Raw genomic sequence first — 16,930 nt, forward strand, 5'->3', positions numbered from 1 at the left:
CAACTTTTAGAATCAGGCACAATTTGTTTTCGTCTTTAGCTAGTTGTATCAACATCTGTAGCATAAATCCACTTTGAGGTGTTCACTATGATCCTGAAATTTTTATACTAAAAATCTTATGCTAAAAGTTTTTATTGGCTACTTTTTTAATCTTTCAATATTCTGTTGACCTGCTAGTTTTCATTTCTCACTGTAACCTCACCTCCCACCTACCCGTATCAGAATGACTGCCATCAGACACTCGTATTGTGTCAAGTTCTGACAAAACACATTAGCTTTGTTACTAAAGCCTCTAAGATACTTGAACGCACATGCACTCGCACACACTCCTCAAAGCCAGTGATCTCTACTCTGGAGGAATAACCTCTTGGGCAGTTTGGCATCACCTAAAAGTACTGGGTCAGTCCTTATCTTTATAGGGTAATTGAAATGTCATATGAGATTTCAATTACCCTATAATCACAAGGCCATTTTATACATCTTGCTTTGCCTTACTTTCAAAGGTAGTCTCTTTATCATTGGGGAAACTTGTATTGGTCAGACATGACTTTTCTTCACAAAGCTAAGATGATTACTCTTCTTACTGATCTTCGTCTCCATTTTTAACCTCGTTAAACTGTTGAAAAGAATAATTAACTATCATTGGATTTCTGAGTGTGTTTCATTTTTAGCAATCAGAAATGTAGAACTTCAACTATTTAATTTTTAGTGATGTCATATTGATAACATAGTTAAATGTCTAGCTTTCCTGTCTGCCAAGTTATTTACACACTTAGGAAAGCTAAGCATGGACTGTCTAGCTGCTGAATATGCAAAAATACTTCTGTATTTTTCAGTACTAAAGAAAAACAGGGATTTCCCAGAGCCATCCATGCTGCCTTACACAGAAGGAGCAAATGAGAACCTCTACCATGATACAAGAAAGGGTCATGCCTCGAGGAAAAGCAACAGGTGGCCTCAAGAAAATAAAGACACACAAAAAGAAATGAAGAACAAGAATAGAAACTGGGGGAAGCACAGGAGGGCTGACAGACATCGTGAAGTGAATGAAGATTATCCCAGGGGCCCCAAAACCTACTCCTCTCCTGGCAGTTTTAAAACCCAGAAGCCTTCCAGACCCTTTCACCGTTCATCACATTACCACACATCAAGAGAAGACAAGTATCCCAAGGAGGGCAAGAGGGGCAAGCAGAAAAAAAAGGAGAAGTGTTTGGAAGATGATGACAATGATAATTTATTTCTTATTAAGCAGAGGAAAAAAAAGTCTTAAGCTTTGAGGCAGCCTCTGATGTGGCTTTCCGTTGTTCATTTGGCCTGTGTGTCTATAACCTTTTGGCAGTGTGTTTATTATCTTGGATTAAATAAAGTGAGTTTTGGTTGTTTTTTTTTTTAATTTCAGCCATTCCTAGAGTTGGTGACCATCCATGGAGATCTCAATTCTCTGTGTCCAACGGGTTGTTAGGTAAGAAAGTAGAAAGATAAACCTGGACTTCTCTTGTTCCAATATGTCATCTTTACTCGGAATCCTAGGAATAGGAAGAATTCATCTTTTCAAGAAAGCTTTTTAAAAATACATTGGGAAAAGAAAAAACCCATCAAAGGTAATTCATCCTCAACATGAGTATGAAATTAAATCCTTGCAGGAAGAGAAATTAACACTAAGAAAAAGTCATCAATATTTTTCAACTTTTTTTTTTTTTTTACATTGGAAAGGACAGTAACTATAAATTCATCAGCTTTTCTTGCTGCTGAAGCTGTTATCAGAATCTTCCTTTGGGCAAAATATCACAAGCTGACTATAAAACAAAACTGTCATTATTGAAGCCCTGAAGAGGCAGGGAATTGGGCTTCAGCAAAATACAAGTAAAGAATCCATCCAGTATAAATGTCAAAAGGCAGATTTCCTAAAACAAGTGAAAGAAACATCAAAAATTTTAACATAATCACAATGAAATCATTTTTTACCACTTTTACAGCAGTGTTTCAAGTGGACTGTCACTCAGATCTGTAGAGATGAATATCACTCAAAAAATGTTTTTGTTCTCTTGCATTTTTTTAACTACAAAGCTATACAGAATTTTTTTTTACTTATGGATCTTTTGTACTTCTCATAGCCTAATGTCAGAGTAAGAAAAATAAAATATCTGAAACAGAATAAATAAATGTGTTTATTATGTAAAAAGACAATGAGAGCGTTTGAGTGACAAAGGGCATAGTTGTGTTTGGTTGGTTGGTTGGTTGTAGAGACAAGGTCTCACTGTATTGTCCAGGCTGGTCTCCTGAGCTGAAGTGATCCTCCTGCCTCGCCCTCCCAAAATGCTGAGATTACAGGTGTGAGCCGTCACTCCCAGCCTCGGCATAGTTGTGCTGGGCAGGTGGATAAAGTTATAAAATCCCCATAGACTGGAGTCAAAAATGCCATTGTTGCCCAAGCTCAAGCTCTCTGCCAGAATAAAATGATATGAAATCAATTAAATAGGATAATTTTATAATGTCAGGTTCTTAAATTTGTATTTTACTCTTTGGGAAGTAAAAGTTTCATAGAAGTACAAAGCCTTGAGATAATTGGCATTATTCTCTGGTAAGACTTGGGGCAAGCATGGCTTATTACTGAGATGGTATAACAAGTGCTCCTTCTGATCCTAAGGCATCCTTTCAGGGCAGAAATGGGATTGCCATTCTTTAGGTTCTTTCATACATAGCAGATGTTTGGAGCAGGAGAGAAAGGGTGCACTTTTTTTTTTTTTTTTTTTTTTTTTTCCTGTTTGTCTCTGTGCAATATCTTATTTTTTCCCAAAACTTACAAACATTTTGTTCTAGGGTGTAATTTACCCATTGGGTCCATGCATTTACATTCAGATAAGAAAGGACACTGGACTATTTCACTTGTGGGCATGAAAATACAGTCTTCATTTCCTGGTAAGAGAAGAACAGAAACATGGAGGATCCTGTGCTTCATTTCCTTTTCATTTCCCTTGCCCCTCAGCTCTTACACCAAGTGTTCAGTTAAAGTGAGTCAGTCAGTTTATTAACATACAGACTCTGTTCATTTAAGAATGGGGAATTCAAAATATATGTAGATTCAACCATTAATCAAGTAAGACTTTACATGGATAAGTACAAGGGAAGAAAAGCAAATGTCCAAAACAGGTAGGATTGAGAAGATTCTAAACATCTTACCTCTGGCCACACTTTTGATTTCTTGAAAGCGGCAATGTTTCAAGCAGACTTCCAAGCTTGAATGGCTCCTATCTTGGATTCTACCTTGGTTTGTATAGCATTTTCAAAATAGAGCAAGGAAACCAGTCTCCCTTTTCTCCATGGAAAGTCTTGCTTTCATGGACCTTGCTATTTGCAGTACTTATTAGTAACTCTTTATTTTTCTGTTATGTAAAGATAACCATGTAATCATTGTAAGGGGAAAAAATATTAAAAACAAATCATACATGATTCTTACACTCAAAAATGTAGTTAAAGTTATTAAGTGTCTATTTTTTCATACTATTTTCTATACCTATATATACATTGTTTTGTAACCTGTTTTTTCACTTTCATTGAGAACAAATATATGTCTATGTTTTTGCATAATATCCTACGATATGGCTGTGTCATGATTAGTCAGCTTCCTGTTGAACATTTTCTAATTTTTATTATTTTTGAAAAATCATTCTATGTCATATCTTCTCCATTTGTTCAATTGTGATAAAATGGAATTTAGGGTCAGAGAGCATGCATATATTTCATGAAAGTTTCAGTGCATGTTACCAAATCATATTCCCAAGTCAGATTCTTTCCTAATCATTTATACGTCCCTGGCATTTTGTGAGTGTTCGTCTCCCCATTCCCACAATCACATGGAATATTGCCATTCCCTTTTCTCTTTGCCTGATGGGCAGCAAAGAAACATTATTCATTAGTGCTGCAGTGAAAAGATTGGTATGGGTATGTTTGTGTAAGGAGAGACAAGGTTAGCAATATTGGGAAAATCTGTTTTTAAAAGATGTAGAAAGAAGCGTCTCATAGGAAACAACTGAAAATTATTCTGCCAACAAAAAAATTACATACCATCTAAGGGAGCCCTTCGTTTATTTATAGCTGTCCTGTTCCCCTGATATTACCATGCTTTGCTTTCATGAAAAAGGAGGATGCTGCTGTCATCTAGAGAATAGAAGCCAGAGATGTTGCTAAATATCCAGCGTGCACAAACTAGCTTCCCACAATGAATCTAGCCCAAAATGTCAGAAGTGCTAACGTTGAGAAACCCTAGTTCAAACCCCTAGTTTGACTAGGGAGGGAGTTCAGGTTGCCTTCCACATCTGGCAGGGTGTTCCCTTATCTTACAAGGCTTTGCATTTCATCATATTGCCAGAGTTTGAGAGATTGGCTGGACATGGCCATTCATAGGAAATAAGGAGCACTAGCTCCATGGCATGAAGGTCTACACCAGGTGTCCCCAAACTACGGCTGGCAGGCCACATGCGGCCCCCTGAGGCCATTTATCTGGCCCCCCACCACACTTCAGGAAGGGGCACCTCTTTCATTGGTGGTCAGTGAGAGGAGCACAGTATGTGGTGGCCCTCCAACGGTCTGAGGGACAGTGAACTGGCCCCCTGTGTAAAAAGTTTGGGGACGCCTGGTCTACAGTCTGGACCACTTTGTGGAAGACTAGGGCCACTGGAGAGTCAGCCAGCTGAGGGAAATTAAGAGTTTAGGAATCATGGAAACAAATGCTAGAGTACCAGGCTATGGCGTGAGCCCTAGCAAGATAAAGAATTGTGCTATGAGCAAAGGAATTCAGCTAGCGAGGGGAAGAAAGGGTTGGAGGCTCATCTGGTGGGACATTTAAGTGGGTCAGATGTCATTAGGCTGTAGGAGCCCTCACCAGGATCCAAGTCCAACACAGGCCCTTAGGCCTCACAGTTGGACTTCCCATTTCAAAGAAGCACCAATATTTTGGTGATTTATTTCACATGCAATGCAGTGAATAACAGTATGAAGCTGGTTGGTGCCTGATTTGAGCCAAAAGCTTTTCTGTTCGTTTAACATTTAAGTTACTTTTTTTCTCTTTTTTGGGGCAGAGCCTCACTGTCACCCAGGCTGGAGTTCAATGGTGTGGTCTCAGCTCACTGCAACCTCTGCCTCCCCAGTTCAAGCGAGTCTCCCACACCAGCCTCCCAAGTAGCTGGGACTACAGGTGCCTGCCATCAAACGTTTTGTGTTTTTAGTAGAGACAGGGTTTCACTATGTTGGCCAGGCTGATCTTGGACTCCTGACTTCATGATCTACCTGCCTCAGCCTCCCAAAGTGCTGGGATTACAGGTGTGAGCCTCTGGGCCTGGCCTAAGTTATTTCTTAAAATGATTTCCTGGGAAATGATTCCACGAAAACCCTGTAAAGGAGTGGAGAGGGAAGTGAGACAGGGAAAAGAAGAGAAGGAAGCCAAGCTGGATGCTTATCAAGTCACATCCCATAAGGGGAACTTTCAGACTCACAGGGAACGGTAGAAAGAGTGTGGGCCACACCTCAAAGTTGCCCTGATGAGGGGCAATGGAGCCGTAGTGTGTGTATTTTTTTTAATTAGTCTTTGTTTAAGCCAGGTAAATTGGGTTTGGGCAGCTCCCTGACAGAGGCATGGAGATACGAATGAAACACCAATGTCATTTGCCACAGCCGTAATCTCAGAACAGTTCTTCCTACAAAAAGGTACCTGGGGCTGGGCACAGTAGCTCACTCCTGTAATCCCAGCATTTTGGGAGGCTGAGGCAGGAGAACACTTGAGCTCAAGAGTTGGAGACCAGCTGGGCGCGGTGGCTCAAGTCTGTAATCCCAGTACTTTGGGAGGCCGAGGCGGGTGGATCACAAGGTCAAGAGATCGAGACCATCCTGGTCAACATGGTGAAACCTCATCTCGACTAAAAATAAAAATAAATTAGCTGGCCATGGTGGCGCATGCCTGTAATCCCAGCTACTCAGGAGGCTGAGGCAGGAGAATTGCCCGAACCCAGGAGGCGGAGGTTGCGGTGAGCCGAGATCGCGCCATTGCACTCCAGCCTGGGTAACGAGCGAAACTCCGCCTCAAAAAAAAAAAAAAGAGTTGGAGACCAGCCTGGCAACAGAGCAAGACTGCAAGACCTCATCACTACTAAAAGTAAAAAAAAAAAAAAAAAAAAAAAAAATTGGCCAGGCATGGTGGCCCACACCTGTAATTTGAGCAATTTGGGAGGCCGAGATGGAAGATTTGCTGGAGCCCAGGAGTTTGAGACCAGCCTGTGCAAATTAGATCTTGCCTGTCCAAAAACTGAAATTAGTGGGCCACAGGTGTGTGTCACCACATCTGGCTAATTTTTTTTATTTTTAGTAGAGACAGGGTTTCACCATGTTGGCCAGGCTCATCTCAGATTCCTGGGCTCAAACAGTTTGCCTGCCTTGGTCTCCCAAAGCCCTGGGATTACAGGCCTAAGTCACTGCATCCTGACTAAAATCTTTTGGATCTGCAGTTGGTTGAATCCATGGATGTAGAACCCTAAGATACCGAAGATCAACTGTGTGTTTATTTTCTTGTGGCAATTGTTTTGCAGGTGTATATGTAAGTCAAAGTCTTGTTATTTTAATATTTTCTCACTGAATTGGGACTATTCTTACTAAACTGGATGAGGTAGGCTCAGTAGTCCATAGGCCATCTTCAGTTTTACTTCCTGCTTTATACATGTGGGTGAAGACGACCTGATCATAAGGCAAGTATCCACCTGTAGGAGCCTTGAAGGGAGAGCTCACTGACCTCTTAGGCCCATGAGTAGGATCTTTATCTAAGAGTCATGCTGGTGATAACTGTATGTACCAACATTCAGAAACTACTGTCTACAGGCTGAAGTCTAACTTCTGGCCTAAAATTCAAAGCCTTTCATGCCATCTTCTGCAGTTCTTCCCTATTCTTTCTGCCCTAACCCCTTCACTCTTCCAGTTCCACTGGATGAATGAGTAGTTCCTGAGTAGATCATGCTTCTCTTCCATGCCTTTACCTGTGCTATTGCCTATACCCAAAATATCCTCTTCCACTTTTATGGCCACTCCCAGGCAATACAATTCTTCCCTCTGTGGTGTTTCTATTGTCATCTGAGTGATTTATTCAGAAAACATAGACTATTGATGTTCTTTGTTCCAGGTAGTATTCTTGCTTGAATTCTACCTGACATAAAGAAAGTCTATAGCCTGTGTTTGCTGTGGAGAAATCTCAAACCTCAAGAGCTAACAAGCGAAAGAGAAACATGAAAATCAGTATTTAGTCTTAGAGGTGAGGAATGCAGTGAGAGATATGGGTGTGTTGGTAGCACCAAAGAAGCATGATTGGTCCTGATGGCGAGAGTCAGGGGAGACTGGAGAGGACCTCCTGATGGGTCTTCGTAACAGATCAAAAGTGTTGCTGCCTAACGAAAGGGGAAGAGACACTCTAGGGGAGACAACTATGTGTGTGAGGCATGGGGCTGTGAAGCGGCAGGGATGCACTCTGTATTCGTTTCCTGGAGCTACTGTCCCAAAATACCACAAAGTGGTGGCCTGGAACAACAGGAACTTGTTCTCTCACGGTTCTGGAGGCCAGAAGTTCAAAATCAAGGTGTCAGCAGAGTTGGTTTCTTCTTGATGTGCTGAGATAATTCGTTCCATACCCCTCCTAGCTTTTGTTGGGCTTGGGAAATCCTTGACGTTCCTTGGCTTTTATAACTCTAGTCTCTTGCTTTCTGGCCCACACTCTATATCTTGCTTTCTGGCCCACACTAAAATTATCCAGGGCATTTTTATCCCAAGATCCTTAATTACTGTGTAAAGACCCTATTTTCAAATAAGGTCCCATTCACAGGTTCCAGGGTGAAACCCTATCCCTACAAAAAAAAAAAAAAAAAAAACTAGCCTGGCGTAGTGGCGCATGCCTGTAGTCTCAGCCACTCAGGAGGCTGAGGCAGGAGAATCGCTTGAGCTTTGGAGGCAGAGGTTGCAGTGAGCCAGGATCGTGCCACTAATTGCAGCCTGGGTACTAGAGTGAGACCCTGTCTCAAAAAAAAAAAAAGTTTAGTCCAGTAGGTCTAGTTGTGTTTTGGATTGAAACTTTAGAAAGAAGCTGCATGGGTTTCGATGTTGTCATCTGTCATAATCTATCAGACTTATTTCCTGCCCTCAGAGAACTTCCATTTTAAGATGGGAAAGAGAAGCCCTGAAACAGATGAGTATAAATTAAGTTACAAAGAGGCCTTCACGTGGGACTGTGTGTGTGGAGAGAGGTCACTTCAGTGTCATTGGTGGTAGAGACCCAGGAAAACTTCACAGAGGAGATGACATTGGAATTAGCTCTTGAAGCATAAAGAAGACTTTAATAATTAGGATAAGAGGAGAAAGACAAGTATAGGTAACAGCCTGGATGTAGGATAACCTAGGACACACTTAAATAAGAAGATCCAGTATAATTTCCCTTGACTCTAGTTCACATGAGGGTAGCAGAGAGACGTAAATGAACAGGATCACTGAAGACTCTGAATTTCAGCCTCAGGAATGTGGTTTCATTTTCCTCATCTATAAAATGAAGATAATATCTCTGTCTCTTGCCAGAATTAAAGTGAAGCCAGGCACAGTGGCTCATAGCTATAATTCTGGCACTTTGGTTTGCTGAGGTGGGAGGATCACATGAGCCCAGGAGTTTGAGACCAACCTGGGCAACAAGGGAAGACCCCAGTTTCTACAAAAATTCTAAAAATTAGCTGGGAGTGGTGATGTGTACCTGTGGTCCTAGCTGCTTAGGAGGCTGAGGTGGGAGGCTCACTTGAACCCAGGAGAGCAAGGCTGTGGTGATCTGTGATTGCACCACTGTGCTCCAGTCTAGGCAACAGGATGAGACCATCTCAAAAAAAAAAAAAAAAATATGTATTAGATGTATATATATTAGATATGCATATACTAGTCATTAACTGCATAATGCTTTATTAAAAAGTGGCTAACACAATGGCAGCGGTAGCAGCAGAAAACATCAAGGATTTTGACTAGGAGAGATGAGTCACTTGCTTAGAGATGTGTTTTAGGTTAACACAGCACTGCACAAATTAGCACTTTTGTAATGTTAGTACTCATAAATTGCTTTTCTTTCCAAAGAATTAGGTGTCCTTTCTCTGCCTTTGAACAGATATGGTAGGTGGTTACATCAGTCAGGGTTCTCTCAAGAAACAGAACCAATAGTGGAGATGTATTCAAGCTTGCCCTGCTGTGTAGGCTAGCCAGTCTAAGATCTGTAGGGCAGGCCAGCAGGCTGGCAGCTCCGGAAGGATTTCTGTCTGCTAGTCTTAAGGCAGAATTCCTTCTTTGGGAAACTTCAGCTTTTGCCCCTAAGGCCTTCAGCTGATTGAATGAGGCCTACCCACATTATCAAGGGCAGTCTCCATTACTTGAAGTCAGCTGATAAATCACATCTACAGAATACCTTCCCAGCATCTTATAGACTAGCATTTGATTAAACAACTGAGCATCATAGCCTAGCCAAGCTGACATATAGAATTAGATATCCTAGTGGTCTTTATCTCGAATATGGAAGTTGAGACAGTGACTGGCAAACTGACACAGAAACGACCAAATTCAAATTCCTAGAACCTGGTACCAGGCCTACCAGGTAACTTTGGTGCCTTATAGTTTTATATTATCTGTTTCTGCTTTTTGCATAAAAGTTACCACGGGCGTAACCAGACTGAATATCTATGGGTAGACTGTGCCAAATGCTGCAAACCACTCTGTTTTGGGGAGGAAAGCGAGGCCCTGATGTCAGGTCAGGCCCACAGGAAGAGACAGACTTTGGCCTGGCGCAGAGAAACAGTTTGTGACTGGAGTTTCCACCAGTGGAGCAGGCTGCCTGGAACACACGCAGCTCTTGGTCCCCGGAGGCAAGCAACAAAAAATTAAGCCACTTAACATGGTGCTGTGGAGGAGATCCAAACATCCAATCAGAGTGGACCAGGGCCTGAGAAGAGCCTCCCCCCGAGCCTTTATGAATTCCGATAACCCCAGATACTAGAAATGTCCCTCACAGTTAACTGCATCCTTCAGAAAAGTCCTTGCTCCTGTCTCCACCCCTCCCCTACCACCAGGGAACCCACAGAGATTGGAGTGGAATGGGGAACCTCCCTGAGATGGAAACCATCTGCAGGCCCCACTAACTCTTCCTCCACAGGCCCCCTCTTGCCTGCCAGCCTCCCCTGGTTAATCTTTCTGGAAGGAGAGCTTGTCAAAGTTGCCTCCTCCCCAGCCTCCTTTCACACCCCTGCCTCATCTTCCACACCAAGCCTCAGGGGGTTAGGGGACCCACCATCATCCTGGACAAGTCATGGGTCACCAGCCACCTCTCTCCTGTGCCTGCACCCAACTAACCATCACTTCCTGCTGATTTGCATTGACAACCTTCCTGCACTTGGCTGCTCAGGGGAGTTTTCTGGTTTTGTCACCTCAATTAACTTTGGCCTCCTGGGTCACTCTGGTTGCTCCACCACAGACCTGGCCGTGGAAGCCTCCCTGTATGCTCCAGAGGGTTCTTGTCTTCTCACAAGCCTTCCCTTCCCATCAGCAAGCCAGGCTGTGCACACAGCGACATCTTGCAAGGGATCTCGGCCATGACAGGATTTATGAAGTTCTGGTGGGTGTCAGAGCTGCAAAGGGCCAAAGGACTGTCTAGTCAGCCCACCCGACTTCACCACCTCTCCTCCTCACTTCCCAGCTGGGAAATTGAGGCAAGAACTGAGAAAAGCCTTGCTGTGGTCATACATTAAGTCAGAATAATGGCCAGACCTAGGCCTTGGTGCCCCCTCAATCCCCTCGCCCTCTCTCTGTTGCACTTTGTCAACAGAAAACACTTTGCAAACTTCATTAAGTTAGGAGTGAGGAAAAAATGTGTTTAAATATTGAGCTTCAACAGCCTTGTTCCTTGCAGGCCCCTTCAGCTATCTGCACGAATCTGGGCACAACATGAGCTGGGCTGCAGCATGGGAGTGAGGGGCTGGTGGGAGAAGAGGCCTCCTTCCCGGGCCAGGAGGCCAACTCCCATCCCCTCCTCTAGCACAGTGGACTGAACACCTCTGAAGTCACACCTCTCATGGAGTTATCAGGAGGGGCCAGGGAGCAACTGAACTCTGGTATGCAGGAATCAGACCTGAGGATAGAAGAAAACTGGGAAGGGAGCAGGCAGCAGTCGCAGAGCAAATGGAAAAGACACCTGAAGGAAGCAAGTTCGCAGGCAGTCGGGGGCCAAGCCCTGAGCACTTGCTGTAGATTATCTTGGAGTTCCCAGGAGAAAGAAACTCTCAAGATCAGAAAGTCACTATTGTCTTGGAGGACTTTCAGAGATAATCTAAGTCTAGAACCCTCTCGTTACCTATGGGGAAACTGAGGCCCAGAGAGAGCCTCACATCGCGTACCGAGTTAGGGGTAGAGCCAGGACTAGTGCCCAGACCCGACCCCACTGTGAGACTCTTTGCATGAGGTGGGGAATCAGGGAATGGGGACAGGGTTTGGAGGAGGCCTGAAGCAGGGGACATCTATGGCTGGCTGTTGAACTTTTAGGAGCCCTAGAGGCCAGTGAGGCAGAAACCACAGAAGAAAGCTGGGATTTCTCTGTGACATCAGACTTGCAGTGCTGTGAAGACGCTGGTGTGGCTGTGATGAGGAAAGGCTCTGAAAGTGAAATTTCCAGTTTGTGAGAGGAGGAAACTGCAAATGTGTTCTCCAACTCATGCAAATTTTCTGTGGCCTTTTGTCCTGCACCTGCAGCAGCTCACAACATACACAACTCCAGGGATCAGACAGGGCTCAGGGTCCCGCAGAGTCTGCCCCAGGGCTTCCAGCTCCAAACGCAGCAGGAGACCAGGGGCAGATAACGTCTCCCTCCAGCTCTAGGGGGTGTCCTGAGATGCCCGAGCTGCACCTGTCAGGTGTATGCCCTCCCAAGGGCCTGCCAGGATGAGAACGGGCCTTCCTTGTAACCTGGCTGAGGTGACCCCATTAGGGACTACTCTCCTAGGGACAGCACTCAGGGCCCTTCCCAGTCACCCCAGGTTTCCCGTCCTGCTCATCTCCTGCCATGCCTCCTTTTGATCTGCCCGCAAGGTACCCCTACCTTTTTATCCTGTGAGAATTTGCTCATTCTGTGGGTCCTGCTGGAAATGCCCTCTTTCTATTGCTTCCCCAAACCCAGTCAGAAATTCCACGGGGAAACACCCTTCCCTTCTGCTGCAGGCACTGTCACTGAGTCTCTCAGCTCTGCCCCCAGCCTCCGAGTACCGCCTTATCCTAGCCTTTAGCTACTGGCTTGTAATTGTCTATTTACATTCTCAGCCTCCCACAGAAATCTGGGAGCTCCTGGAGGGCAGGTATCTGATTCATCTCTGTATCCCAAAGCCCAGCGCTTTGCTTGGCACCCATTAGAGGCCAAGAAGGGCAAACCTCCTGGAAAGCCCAGGGGAGACATTGCTAATCAGTCCTAAACACTGCCCCCTTGGAGACTCAGGCTTCTCAACTCGGGTAGTTCCTGCCTGTCAGCCAGGACTGGCCCTTCCAGTGAGCCCTACTGACTGTCCCGGAAGGGTTGCTCCAGAAACGCGTGACTCAGCTCAGCTGGAGTCTTCTGGCCCCTCAGAGGTTTGGCACCAGCCCTCCCTGTGTGATTTCTGAGATGCCGAGGCTAACTTCCTCACGACACCCGCATACTGCCTCAGCTTCACTCCTGAGACAGTCCAGGCAGGAAGCACAGAACCCTTCTCAGTTCTATAATCACGCACGCTCGATACTCATGCTTATACACATGTATGTACACAAGCACATATGCACCCTTGGCACCACACATGCTGGTACATACATACACCATAACACATGCACACACATGCTCACACTTGCACAGACACACAAATACACTCCATCAAATGTTTTATGGGATTCAGGAGTTTGAAGATTTGGGGGCTAGGAGGACAGGTTACCTGACACAGGACATAGCTTCCCACTGTCCTTGCAGCTCCCCCACCCACTCTCTCTGTCTTCCCGTCAATTCCATCCCTTGTTCCAGCACTGCCCCACCTCAGTCCCAAATTCTCATCCCTCTGTTTTATAGAGCCATTCTACTGTCTGCTGTGGAGTTGGGGACCGTCCATACCTGTGCCTGCAGATACCAAATGAGGGAATGTTTCCCAAAGAGGTATTTGAATCACATGTTTATCTATCTTGTTTAATATCATTATGAACAAATGAATGGCTGTAACAGAAGAATGTCTTGTCACAGCTCACCATTTCCCACTCTAACACAATTCTGGCTGGACATAGTGACTCATGACTGTAATCCCAGCACTTTGGAAGGCTGGGACGGGAGGATTGTTTGAGCCCTGGAGTTCAAGACCAGCCTGGGCAACATAGTGGAACCCCTGTCTCAATGTTTTTAAATAAAAGAGAAAAAGGAATAAACTAACACAATTCAGTGGCAAATCTCATGTTTTAGGCCCTACTGAGTACCTGGCACTGCATCAGACATTGCAAATACAGAGAAAGTAGCTCCCCCAGGAAAGCACCACAGCCTAATAGAAAACCCACACACATAAACAAATAGTAGGCTGGGTGCAGTGGTTCACGTCTGTAATCTTAGGACTTGGGGAGGCCAAGGCAGGAGGATCACTTGAGCCCAAGAGTTGGAGACCAGCCCATACAACATAGACCGCATCTATTAAAAAAAAAAAAAAAATTAGCGAGGCATGATGGCCTATGCCTATAGTCCCAGCTATGCAAGATGTTGAGGTGGGCGGATCTCTCGAACCTGGAGGGCTGAGGCTGCAGTAAGCCATGATCATGCCACTGTACTCCAGCCTGGGTGACAGGGCAAGAACCTGTCTCAAAAAACAATAGTGACAAGCGAAGGGTGTGACTGAGGCCATCCTGGAGGTAGAGAAACAGCTTTCCTGCTGTGATGTGAAGGACAGTCAGCTTTTCAGGTGAGCAAGATTGGGAAGGTCATCTCAGGCAGGAGGAGCCGAGTGTGCAAGGACACGGGAGTGCCTCACCTGTTCTTGAACTTCATATAAATGGAATCATTTAATGTGTGCTCTTGTCTCAGGCTTCCTTAGCTCAGTGAGTCTGTAAGAGTCAGCCATGGGGAGAATATTATAAAGCTTTGTTTCAAACATTGAGAAGTGGGGCGCTAACTTGGAGGAGCACAAACTCAACACAATAGTTTCCTAATCACCCCACCACAGAAGCTGGGCTCTCATGAAAATTAGCTTTTATCCTCTTCTTGTAAAACCTTCCTTCCACAGAACATAAGCCTCAAGGACCACAATGTATATCAAGCCCCCCCACCGCCCCCACTGAGCAGTGAGAGTCTCACTCCAGTCCACAACTTAAGACTTTAAACTATTAAACCCAGGGTGGATTTTCTATGCCCAGTGGTTTTCCATTTTGTCTTTTAATTTTTACTTTAAGGACTTAATTTTAACAAAAGAGCCAAATTACTACCAAGCTTTACAATGAACTTGTTTAGAGGAGTTAAAGACAGGCTTTGGAATACAGAGCTTTAATGACGTTGGAAGATGGTAATTAAACAGCCCCTGTGTGCCCTGTCTCATGTTTTGCAAAAGGCAAGGAACAGAGAGACCAAAGACCAGAGGTATTCACTTTGGGACCACTGGAATCACCTGAGGAAATTTAAAGTCTCCCGTCCCCAGCCTGCACCCCTAAACCAATGGCGTCGGAATCTATTGGGTGGGGACTCAGACGCCACAGTGATCTCTTAAGCTCTCACGTGATTCCAGTGTGCATCCAAGGTCAAGAATCTCTAGATTGGCTGGGCGCGGTGGCTCACGCCTGTAATCCCAGCACTTTGCGAGGCCAAGGCGGGTGGATCACGAGGTCAAGAGATCGAGACCATCCTGGTCAACATGGTGAAACGCTGTCTCTTCTAAAAATACAAAACATTAGCTGGGCATGGTGGCACGTGCCTGTAATCCCAGCTACTCAGGAGGCTGAGGCAGGAGAATTGCCTGAACCCAGGAGGCGGAGGTTGTGGTGAGCCGAGATCACGCCACTGCACTCCAGCCTGGGTAACAAGAGCGAAACTCTGTCTCAAAAAAAAAAAAAAAAACAGAATCTCTGGATTGATTGACAGTGAAGTGATGAGAAACTGATCAAGGGAAATAAGGGAGGCCGGACACAGTGGCTCACGCCTGTAATCCCAGCACTTTGGGAGGCCAAGGCGGGAAGATCACAAGGTCAAGAGATTGAGACCATCCTGGCCAACATAGTGAAACCCCGTCTCTACTAAAATACAAAAAAAAAATTAGCTAAGTGTGGTGGCGCACACCTGTAGTCCCAGCTACTTTGGAGGCCGAGGCAAGAGAATTGCTTGAAGCCAGGAGGCGGAGGTTGCAGTGAGTCGAGATCTCGCCACTGCACTCCAGCCTGGCACCTGGTGAAGAAACGAGATTGTGTCTCACAAAAAAAAAGGAAAATAGGGGTGAGCCTGGAAGACAGAGAGAAGTCTTCACACCAAAATATAGCTCTGCTTTGGAAAGAACCAAGAGGGCTGCATCCAAGCCTGGTGACACCAGGGGATATTTCCAATCTCTGAGGAAGAGTTCTGTTATAGTCTCAGTTATGTTCCCCCACAGTTTATATATTGAAGTACTAATCCCCAGTACCTGAGAATGTAACTGCATTTGTAGCTGGTCCTATAGAGGGGTGATTAAGTTAAAGTGAGGTGGTTAAGGAGAGCTTCCATCTAATCTGGCTGGTGTTCTAATACGTAAGAAGAGGAGACCAGGACACACAAAGAGACCCAGGGGTGACAAGGACCATGTGAAGAGGCAGCGAGAGGGCACCTACCTGCAAGCCAAGGAGGAGGCCTCAGCGGAACCCAACCCTGCCAATGCTTTGGTCTTGGACACCTGCTGATGACATTCCCCAGTCAGTGTTATTTGGTGTGGCCGCTCTAGCAGACCAACGCAAGCTTCATTTCAGCACTTTGTTCTTATGTCTTTCTCACAGGGTTACTCCTTGGCCACTTCTAGGACTCTTCCCTAACAGCTAATGAGGATGCCCTTAAATGCTGATCCACCTAGATGGTCACAGAATACTCCTGATAATTATGGGTAATGGAAATGTTTGACAATGAGAGAATGGAGAAGTAAATGATAGCAGTCAGTTCAATCGAGCATGAAGAAGCCATTAAGTTATCAAGATTATTTTTTAGCCTCTTCCTTTGTCTTCTATCAAGACTTTTTTATTCTTTTTGAGACAGAGTCTCACTCCTGTCATCCAGGCTGAAGTGCAGTGGCATGATCTCAGCTCACTGCAACATGTCTTCCAATTCAAGCACTTCTGCCTCAGCTGGGATTACAGGCATGTGCTACCATGCCCAATTAATTTTTTTTTTTTTTTTTTAGTAGAGATGGGGTTTTACCATGTTGGCCATTCTGGTCTCAAACTCCTGACCTCAGGTGATCTGCCCACCTCAGCCTCCCAAAGTGCTGGGATTACAGGCGTGAGCCACCTCGCCCAGCCAATTTTAAAAATCTTGATAGAAGGCCTGGCGCAGTGGCTCATGTCTGTAATCTCAGCACTTTGGGAGGCTGAGGCAGACAGATCACCTGAGGTTAGGAGTTTGAGACCAGCCTGGCCAACACGATGAAACCCCATCTCTATTAAAAACGCAAAAATTGGCCAGGCGTGGTGGCTCACGCCTGTAATCCAAGCACTTTGGAGACCAAGGCAGGCAGATCACCTGAGGTCGGGAGTTCAAGACCAGCCTGACCAACATGGTGAAACCCAGTCTTTAAAAATAAATAAATAAATAAACAAAAAAATGCAAAAATTAGCCACTCTTGGTGGTGTGTGCCTGTAGTCCCAGAAACTCAGGAGGCTGAGGCAGGAGAATCAC

The 16,930-nt window shown here is 45.0% G+C and overlaps 1 protein-coding gene across 13 annotated transcripts in view; it reads left to right on the top strand.

Annotated features, from left to right (window-relative positions):
- The window catches only part of ZCCHC7 (zinc finger CCHC-type containing 7), a 279,525-nt gene that overhangs the window by 225,656 nt on the left and 36,939 nt on the right, over nt 1-16,930 (top strand). For 8 of the 13 annotated variants that reach the window (XR_012516641.1, XR_012516638.1, XR_012516639.1 and 5 more), the window contains exon 8: nt 13,124-13,207. Coding sequence is in view for 5 of the 13 variants with exons in the window: in XM_074395057.1 (XP_074251158.1) it covers nt 13,124-13,207 (84 nt within the window). In the remaining 8 variants the exon portion in view is untranslated. Of the gene's footprint in view, nt 1-836; nt 6,125-13,123; nt 13,208-16,930 lie in introns of those variants that run through there. The other 5 variants (XM_010350782.3, XM_074395054.1, XM_003940051.4 and 2 more) reach the window with 2 other exon arrangements.

The sequence above is a fragment of the Saimiri boliviensis genome, chromosome 2, assembly GCF_048565385.1.
Source record: "Saimiri boliviensis isolate mSaiBol1 chromosome 2, mSaiBol1.pri, whole genome shotgun sequence".
Classification (NCBI taxonomy): domain Eukaryota; kingdom Metazoa; phylum Chordata; class Mammalia; order Primates; family Cebidae; genus Saimiri; species Saimiri boliviensis.